This window comes from Empidonax traillii, unplaced genomic scaffold, assembly GCF_003031625.1.
Source record: "Empidonax traillii isolate 1590-97213 ecotype Southwest subspecies unplaced genomic scaffold, ASM303162v1 scaffold83:size2986645, whole genome shotgun sequence".
NCBI classification, from domain to species: Eukaryota; Metazoa; Chordata; class Aves; order Passeriformes; family Tyrannidae; genus Empidonax; species Empidonax traillii.
In genome coordinates this window covers 825,051-835,432 of record NW_020955276.1, presented here as the reverse complement: position 1 = coordinate 835,432, position 10,382 = coordinate 825,051, and the positions used below count along the sequence as shown (strand labels likewise).

The following is a 10,382-nucleotide window of genomic DNA, read 5'->3' as shown; positions in this document are numbered from 1 at the left end:
ATAAAGAGTATAATCATGGTGGTAAAACAACTTGTGCTGTAAAGGATTTTTGGGTGTAATGTTGTCCCTGAGCTGCAGCTTGAGCTGTCATCGTGCTCAAGAGCTGGTGTCAGCTGTCATTGGACAGTTCGTGGAGCCGCAGCAGCTCAACCAATCCCTGTTTTCCTTGTTGCTGTCTATCCCCGTCATGCATATGTATATGTTCCCTATGTTTATGTATTCTCCCATACCCAATCCTGGTTGGAGGATTAGCATGCTCCTCCCAAATTCCTGAACCTTCCTCCCCAATCCCTATAAAGATCCTCCATTTTAATAAAGTTTGATTCAGCTTTGTCGACCCCACGCTGAGCTGGCTGGCTGCCTTTTCTAACCAACTCCGACATACATGCACTGCAGGTGGGCTGTTGATTTAATTCTTAACTCAGGCTTTCCATCCCTAGGTTGATCACTGGAGAGCCCAGTTTCAACCCCTTCCCCCTTCAAACCTAGTTTAAAGCCCTCCTGATCAGCCTCGTTAACTTACGGGCTACAGTCCTCTTTTTCTTCCTAGACAGATGAATCCCATCTGATTTTAAGAGACTAGGTACCATGGAGTTTGCCCCATGGTCAAAGAACCCAAAATTTTGACGGTGGCACCAATCCTTTAGCCATCTGTTGAGGAGTTGGGCTTTTTTACTCCTCTCTTTATTTAACTCCTCATCCATCCCAGATAGCACAGGAACTGAGGCAAATATCACCTGTGCTCCTGTCCCTTGAACTGACCGACCCAGTGCTTTAAAGTCTTTTTTTAATTCTCACCCTATGAAACTAAGCATCAGTTATTAGCTGCAATGGATTCATTCTGGCTGGATGCCAGGCACCCACCAAACCTGCTCTATCACTCCACAAGCGGACAGGGGAGAGAGAATATAAGAAAAGTTGATGAGTTGATGAGATAAGGACAAGGAGAAATCTCTCACTGAATACTGTCACAGGCAAAACACGCTCAACTTGGGATATTAATTGAATTTATTACTAACAAAATCAGAGTAGGCTAACGAGAAGTAAAATAAAATCTTAAAAAACACCTTCCCCACATCCCTCTCTCCTTCCTGGACTCTATCTCCTCCCTCATAGCAGTGCAGAGAGACTGGGAACGGGAGTTACTGTCAGTTCATCACTCATTCCTGCCACTGCTCAGGGGAAAGAGTCCTTCCTCTGCTCCACCATGGGATCCATCCCACAGGATGGACAGTTCTCTGAACTGCTCCAGTGTGGGTCACTTTTCCATGGGATGCAGCCTTTCAGGCACAGCCTGTTCCAACATGGGACCGACTCCACAGGGTCACAAGTCCTAGCAGGAAACCTGCTCTAGTGTGGGCTCCTCTCTCCATGGGTCTGCATGTCCCTGCCAGGAGCCTGCTCAGCACAGGCTTTCCATGGGCTCACAGTCCTCTCTGGGGCATCAGTCTGCTCTGGGTGGGTCTCCTTCACAGGTTGCAGGTGGATGTCTGCCCTCCCACTGACCTTCATGGGCTGCAAGGGCACAGCCGCCTCACCACGGTCTTCACCATGGGCTGCAGGGGAATCTCAGCTCCAGCACCTGGAACACCTCCTGCCCCTCCTTCTGCAGTAACCTTGGTGTTTGCATAGTTGTTCCTCTCACATATTCTCACTTTGCTCTTCTCTGAGTGCAATTACATCTGCCCCAAAACTTTCTTTTCCTTCTTAAATATGTTATCCCAGAGGTGCTACCACTGTCACTGGTGGGTTCAGCCTTGGCCAGTAGTGCATCCACCCTGAAGCCAGCTGGCATTGGGTCTGCCGGACAGGGGAGAAGCTTCTGGCAGCTTCTCACAGAAGCAACCCCGTAGCCTCCTGCTATCAAAACCTGTCCACGCAAACCCAGTACATTAGGTTATCAGCTGCATGTTATTGCAGAAGGCAGCACCAATCTTGCATTTTGCAAATCTATTATTAATTTTTCTTTACACCACCAGAGAGAGCCTTGATGTTCTGAAATATGTTTGACAGCACCCACCACAATCCATTGCCTTTAGAGAAAGAGTTGTCAATTAGATATATATTCCAATTGTCACAGCTAAGCAACTTCTTATTTCTAAGGGATTCTGAGTGATTTCATGGTACACGAAAAGACAGACAATATAACATTCAAGCAAACTTACGTTATCAATTGAGGTGTCACAAAGTAATTGAAAAGATTTCATTGTCCACTTGAAAAAATAAGAATAGTCATGCAAGGCCTTCAGTTAGACAGAGACATGTGTGTCTCAGCATGTAAAAGCTTGGTTTCGTAATGACAAAATCTTTGGGTCCATATAGTCATGTTTTTTTGCAAGTAGAACCCTAGAAGCAGCAGTGCTCAATTTAAATTGGATTTTGAGAGGGTTCTTTTTCCTGTGGCAGGCAGTCGAAATCCTGCTGACTGTCCAATTTACAAGGAACAGATGATGTCATTTTGATAAAGCTCTCCTCTAGGTTCACATACCCAAGTATTTAGACAAATTCAGACTTTCTGTTTTCCGTGAAACATCCAAAAACATCAGAATCCCAAAAACTGAATGGAAATAGAAAGTACGGTATTTATCAAGTTTGCATTTTAACATCAAGCTATGTGAGTGTTTGTGTGTATAATTTGTTCTGTTCAGAAAACTACAGCATATAACGAAGTTTCTTGATTCCTACAGGTATAAAATAATATGACTGAAAATTACATCAACAGACAAAATGTTGCAAGTAAAAGCACAGTATTTATTTATTTATTTATTTATTTTAAAACATGATACATTGCTAGAACTTTATTTTAAAAGACAGACCATAATATATTCATTCAAAACTAGGTTGTTATATTTGAACTCTATTTTTTCATACACATAGTGAAAGAAATTTGTATTTAACAAATAGATATTTTTAATAGACCCTATGAAAAACATGTTCAGAAAAAACTGCCAAAATCTCTCTTAAAATATACAAAACATCCTTGCTGTGCTACAGATATCTTTCTTAAAAGCCAAAAATATTTAAGTCAATAGTTGAGTCCCCATCAAACCCTACTGAAAACAGTAGTCATATAAATATGTAAAAGCACTGTACAAAGTAAGCACAGCCTTTGTTTGTCTCAGTACTGTACGTATCTGTACTTGTTTTAAAAATGTTTTATAAAAACTGTTATTACTGAACTTAGGTGCAGAAAAAAATGAGCCACTGACATTATCTCTGTATACTAAAATGTCTCCTCTTCAGAATGTGAATCTTCAAAGGGAATTTTACGATTTATTTAAATGTAAGCAGGTGTGATCGTTTAAAAAACAAGCTGGGAATTAAACTTCAAATAAGCTGCTCCTCTTGCCCCCGCCCCCCTCTGGCGAGAGAGGGACAGAGACCACAGGTTGAGGTAACAATTTACTGAAAACAAACAGTAGAATAAGAAACACACAGTAACAGCAAAAATATTAGTGACTAAAGTATAGAAAAGGTGCTTTACACACAAGAGGTGTTCACTACCTCGAATTAGTTCCATGAGGCCACCAAGACAAAGGCAAGGTGGTGCATGCTCTCCACAAGTAGCACCACATGGCCTCCTGGGAGAAAGACAAGGTGGTGGATACTCTTCACAGCCAGCATTCCCCATCCCTGAGCCCAAGAAAACAAAAACACTATGACAAAAGCCAGATTGTATGTGCTGCACTCCACTGGCCACTTTGAGAGTGCTCTGTAGATTCAATTCTGCGTGGTGCCACCACTTTGGAATTGCATCTCGGCTGGAAGCACAGCTCTTTTGGAGCCACATCTTGGCTATGTTCACTGCTTTTCAGAGTCCACAGTGCTGGCCCAGCAGCTTCCCTAGGGAAGAAATGTAATGAAAACAGCGTGCTTCCTGTGAGCACGCCTTTTGTTCTTCCCTCTGAAGCCACGCCCCCCCCCCCCCCCCCCCCCCCCCGAGATGAATTAGGTGGTACAGAACAGCAATTTAGCCACACCCACACTGCTCTAGGCAATATCCCCCTGCAAAAAACCTAGGACAGCAGGACTGAAACATTTCTTTAGTATATCCCTTCATAATCTCTCTTGGTTTTCCCCCTAGTTCTATAATGCAAAACATTACAAAACCTTTTACACATTAACCGAAGAAATCAGAACTCAAATACTTCAGTTTATGAGGATGGTGTATAGACTAGTTCGTTGTAAAACAGTGTTCAATTAAACAAAAAACAATTCCAAATAACGCTGCATGCTTTTTAATCAACATCCCTCTCTCTTCATCTGCTACCTTTATAGCCCCTTCTGGCATTTCTTCTGGAATGAGCTTTTCAAGAATGTGCGGTATCCCGGATCATCCACGTATTCATTCTTAAAGCGAGAACTCAATACTCTCTGCCTCTTCTTCTCTCCCAAGATAATATCTGATCCATTAAATGTGTCTTCAAATCTCATGTCAGAGGCTGTAGACTAAAACCAGACATTAATTACACATATGCATAAACATAATTTTTACTTTTCCGTACTTTGCATGCACCATTCATTATTTAATTCTCCAGGTCTACAGTGTTCCTTAGAAACATGTCACTAACACCACTTGGTAGTTTCAGCTTTTATCCAGAAACCACACAATTCCTCTAATTCTGGGAGAAAAAAACCCCAGCAACATGGAAGTGATGCAACTGTCGGGCAGGTTTGATCCTAGTGGTATCAAGCACTATTCACCATTTCATATGATTCAGAGATGTTTTAAATGCAAGGTACTACAGCATGGGCCCCTGAAAAGAGACCTGTACACTGCCTAATTTGCAAAGAACCAGAGTCACCACTTAGTCATTTGTCAGCAAACTTAAAACAGTTGGGAATCCATATTAACACAGCACTGGGACACCAAACAGCAAGCCATTTGGGAAAAACCAAAGGCAGAATATTTTGGACCAACTTTCACTGCTGGATTAACAGAAAAATTCCAAATATTAGGAAAAACATCATTTAGAAGGAACTGGCATAATTTCTTTCAATAGACAGAAACAGTGTCATAAGTTGTCTTTAACTTCTACTATGTTCAGCATGAGGAGGGGAAGGAGGTGTTGGGAATATCTGGAAGACTAACCTACGTATTTCTAGAACTGGAGGCACTAGTAGCAAATCATGCAAAGTAGCAGAAAATCACTAGCAGAAAACCAAAAAATGCACTAGTAGAAAATCATGCAAAGAAAATCATGCACTGGCTGTGGTATGTTTTATTCAGATGACCAAATTTAATGTTTTCAACCTATAGCTAACTCCCCAATGAAATTAATGGTGTCAAATAAATAAATTAAAAAACAAACATTGAGTTGTAAAAAATACATTTAAAAAACAATCGCTTAAACCCAATTATTATTATTCTGCACAAAATGCAACAGTTTGTATTCTATAGAGCATGCAGTTAATTAGAGTTGCTTCTTCCAAGTAGTCTCTGAAACAAAAAAATGGTAATGGTATGCTTTCTGAGTATAATGAAAAACCCCATTAAATAAAACCAGATGGTTCACCTAACATTTTTCAAGACATCTATCTTAACCCTAGACAGTCAGAATACTGAAAGATTTCTGCATTTATCCCAAATTCATCAACAAAAAGGTTTCTTAATCAAGAATATCTGACCACTGCATTTTGCATTAGAGAGCACTGCCCTAAGTCAGGTAAAAGCAGTCACCTCCTCTAATAATTGTATGGAAGAATTTTCCCTTTTCAACCTGTAAGTGTCATGCTCTTTGTGAACGTCAACACTTTTCCACATGACATACATACATAAAAATGACTAGGTGGTGTAAGTGGTTTGAAACTGCAGGAGACTTTAAAAAGCAGCAAAGATTTTGTTTTAAACCAAAGACTAGTAAAATGTTGATGAGTCCTGCCAGTGACAGTAATGAGTTCTGATCAGTTACATTGTTTCTTACATGAAGTTAATTGCATTTTTATTAAATTCAAGGTTTTTAAAATCACAAAGGTCTGAGAAGCTGGAAAGTTTTTTAAAAATTATACACGTTATAAGCATACTGAAAGAACAGAATGTCTGTCAATTCAAATGTTTACTAACCTCATCATTCATGATCTGACAGATGATCAAACATGATGTCCCTTTTAGGAGACCAGAATTATGTTTGACAACCGTATTTGTCTGCACTGGAAGAACAACTAACCATTCTCACTAGCAAATGGGTACATCTCCTAGTTGTGCTGATTTATCCACTCTTATTAATATATGCTTCACAAAACACTTGTCCAGCTTAAACTGAAAATCCAAAATAAAGCCAAGGATAGTGTTATTGGCGTTTTAGGCATATATATACTATAAAGTTATTATCAGCAAATACTTACAAAACGCGCTTTTACTCTCTTAGGAAGCTCTTCTTCTAGTGTATATATTTCTTCTCTCTTCACTACTATTTGAGAACCATCTTCAAACTCAACCTAATTGAAAAAAATGGGTATTTAAAAATAAAATCATAATTTAAATCTTGCAGGATGTTTCTGGAAATGTCTCCAGATAAGAATACATATGTAAACAGAGAAGACCTATATAAAAATATTTTACTATCTATTTTAGGACAGTAAAATTAGGTTAAAACATAAAAATTATAATTTATTAGGAAATGCAATACATTCTTAAATTCAAAATAATATCTAAGCGAAGAGTCTTCAAAATCAGCACTGACACAAATACAATAAAGTAAAATTCGTTAGATTAGGAATGCTGAACACTAACAAGACAGGTAGGAGTGACATATTAAAATGTCTTCATGTTTTTTTTATTTGTCTCTAATTTTTTACTTGCTTCTAATAAATAAAAAAATTAATTTTAACATCCTGTGATTCAAGGTTGAGGAAGACCACGTCAAAAGAAAGTGTGAGTGACAACTAAGGAAATACCAGTTAACAGAATTTTATTGAATCTGATGGAATTTCATCTAAATGCTCTGTTCAGAAGATGAAAAGCTTTATCATGCTTAGGTTTAGATTTAATCCAATATGAACCCCGTTAGCAGAAAATGAGAAAGGAAATGTAACAAGGTGTGGGGAATGTTAAAATGCTGAGGCTTTGAAGCATTTAAGCTTTTTCAGTAGCTGCTGATTTTTTTTCTATTTTAATACTTAATCTAACAATTGTGAATTTCAGCTATTATCTGTGACTGCAGTTTTAGCTCCCATAGAAACTTCACTTTAAAGTTTGATATAAAATTAGAAGAATTCCCATTCCCTACCTTTCCTTGACTTTATGATACCATGTGAATGTCAACAGAACACTTGACTAGAAGAATAAATCCAAATACAAACATAAGAGAACAATGACTTTCCAAAAGTACTATTACAGATAAAACTGAAAAATCATGCATTTGATCTTGTAGATGGACTGGGTTTGTAGTTTAAAATTAAAAGCTTGCCATATGACTGGATATGTCAGATTAATCGTGAACAGCTGAAAAATCAGATATCATATATCCATTCTCAAAAGCCAGGATACACACTATGATCTATTAGCTTCTTTAAAAGCAATTTCTTTTACTGCAACTAACAGGGCTGCACAAATCTGGTATGCATTTAAAATGTACAGAGCACAAGGATGGATAACAAAGTCACAGAAGTCATCCTTACTCCTCTCTGTTCCTGTTACTAACCTCACAGCCTTAGCCTGTCAGCAGAATGTTATAGGAACTTAAAGGTCAATTTGCCTTAATCTTGTTTAATAAAATTATGGTAGTTCAGGTATTTTTCACCAGGACGCAGGAAGTCTTTCTGCTGTTCCTGCTCCTTTCCTGCACAATACATGTGGTTGTATGTTTTCGTATAATTCAGTTGGTAATAATGATTTTTGCATCACTGGTGGAAGAACTGGGTAGGAAATGAACTCTGTCACTTCATGTGATCATAAAATCCACTGCCGGATGGTCAGTGTATTTGTTTTCACTCGTAACATGCAGCAGGATGAAACTGCTTCATACCAGAGAATCTGTCATGTTTGTAGTATGAAATATATTGGACATTTATAACGAAGAGTAACTGGAAGTTCTGCAGCTTTAATTCAGTGTATTACAATGGATATAACATGCCTACCCTTGATAGCAAACACAAGAGCTTCTCTAAGACTCTCAATAGTATCATGATTCATGCAAACTATAAACCCACCATCTCTAATAGTTCCAATTTAATTCAGTTGCAGATCCTCCATTTCAAACCATCAATTTTATCATGCAAGTTATTTTATTTGGATTTCTGCTGCTGTACTGTGCCTGTGTAGTATGTTATTCTCTCCGTGAGATTTCATTTTATTAGAACACCATAAATTAAAGGGAGATTTGAAACTGTTAGAAAGCAATTAATGGAGTGAATGGATAATTTAATAATCTCAAATGAAACTCAAAACTAATTGTGAACCTCAATATCAGAAATGATCACAAAATCAATTTAGAACACATTAACAACTTCAACTGAACACCTGCTTAGGGACTGTGTAGATTCCGGCTGGCAAATGTCAAACTTGATGACACAAATTGTGGTGCACTGTGTCATAACTCCTGCATGTTCAAGTACTGGCACATTTTGTACAAATATTTCACAAACATGAGGAAAATTCACAGATTTATCCAGGTTTTCCTTATTAGATCTAAGAGATCACACAAAAGGCTCAGTAAGAGTCTGCAACAGAGATTACACCAGAAGAAAACTGGAGTATGTATAAGTCCTGGGAGCTCTCCGATAGAGTGTAGAAAGACCAAAGGAAGAACAAATAACATGTCTTGGTTAACCTTGCACCCTCCACGTCACAGACTTTCTGTAACCTGTGGCCATGTGGCAGCCTCCTCTCCATCCTGCAGACTGAAAAGTTTGATTATCTCCACAGTGTTGCAACCTGGACTGCCTAACCTTTAAACTTTGTCATTTCACCCCATGATAGGGGTTGTTACATGGCAATTTACAGTAATCTCGCACGTCTGTTATACTGAGGAACTCTAAATCTTGCTGAACCTCCATATGCTTATCCATTTTCTTTAAACAAAACTGATTTCATCATGTTGTTCCAGAGGTCTAAAATAAGACAAAGTTGTTTGATTATGTCATATTCCTTCAAATATGGAAGATAACAACATTCATCTAATCTACTTCACAGTATTCTTCAGAAGACTAATTGTTCATAAGATTAAATGATTTGAAGATTAATGTTGCTATAGAACCATAATATTCATATTTTATAAAGAACTTTCCACCTTCACAACATAATACAGCTGCTAAATACAAGGGAAGAGCTAAGATTCAGATACTAGCTCAAGGGATTAGGCATTTGAGGACTCAAGTTCAATTGCAAGTCACTGGGAAAGTGAGAAGGTCAATGCAGCAAGTCATTTAGCTTCCCTGTGCTTTAATTTATCTACAGACATAACAGTAAAATTTGCCATTTTGGTATAGTTATGTGAAGCCCTTTGATGAAAAGAGTTACATAAGTGAAAATTATTACATATATATATAAATGAAATGTATCTAGATTCTCATTCTTTCAGAAGTGCTATTATTATTGTGATTGTTTTATTGCAGTTTCTACCATTCACTTGGATAACTCAAAGCTGCTGACGGATTTTTCTCAAAGGCAAGCACATAAAAAAACAATTATCATGACTCTGAAATCAGAAGTCAGCTTTTTAGTCTTGCCTTCAGTGTTCAGTTCTCTTTTGCCTTTGCTGAGGATATAATGCTCCTTAGGTTAATTAGTTCATAAGTGTCTCAGACAAAGAAAGTGAGTCTATTTATGCTCTTCTTTTTACTGTCCTTCCTTCTGTCCTCTTCTGAAATGGTTCATTGTAGGCAGATACCAATATTTAATTTTATATCATTAATCATATAATTACCTGACATAAAAGTAAATAACCTGCAGAAAATAACAAATGTTATGTTTCAATCTTAAAGTTCCACCTGTTCACCCAATTTCTTACTAAACAAGTAATTTTCTTGATTTTGTAAGAACAAGTGAAACCTCAACTCCTAAAGAGTTCAGAGCATTTCCTACTGCATCAGACAGTTTTATATACTAATTTAAATTCATAAAAAGCTACAATAAGAATCCAAACTTCAGCCTTCTGCATCTTTGAAGGTGTGACTGGCTGCTCCAATGCTAGAGCCAAATGAGCAATTTACAATAAAGACATCTGAAAAGCAAGCATATGGCAATAAAAATAGATACTCACCTGATACATATAAACTATGTTTGTTCCCAGATACTTTGCACTGTACAGTTTTCCATCAGGCCATTTCACTTGGACAACCTCTCCCTCTGCAGGTGGACCCAGCCTCAGGCAATCTCTGCTCTATTTACAAAGAAGGATGGATTCTCAAATCAGTGAGTGAGCCACTGCACTGAAATTAGC

The 10,382-nt window shown here is 37.9% G+C and overlaps 1 protein-coding gene across 1 annotated transcript in view; it reads right to left on the bottom strand.

Annotated features, from left to right (window-relative positions):
- Nucleotides 1-4,222: 4,222 nt before the first annotated feature.
- The window catches only part of KDM4C (lysine demethylase 4C), a 240,246-nt gene continuing 234,086 nt past the window's right edge, over nucleotides 4,223-10,382 (bottom strand). Inside the window, exons 22-24 of the mRNA XM_027881062.1 lie at nucleotides 10,203-10,322; nucleotides 6,346-6,438; nucleotides 4,223-4,449 (exon numbers count right to left, since the gene is read on the bottom strand). Of these exons, the coding sequence (XP_027736863.1) occupies nucleotides 4,273-4,449; nucleotides 6,346-6,438; nucleotides 10,203-10,322 (390 nt within the window). The 3' untranslated portion in view covers nucleotides 4,223-4,272. The remainder of the gene's footprint in view (nucleotides 4,450-6,345; nucleotides 6,439-10,202; nucleotides 10,323-10,382) is intronic.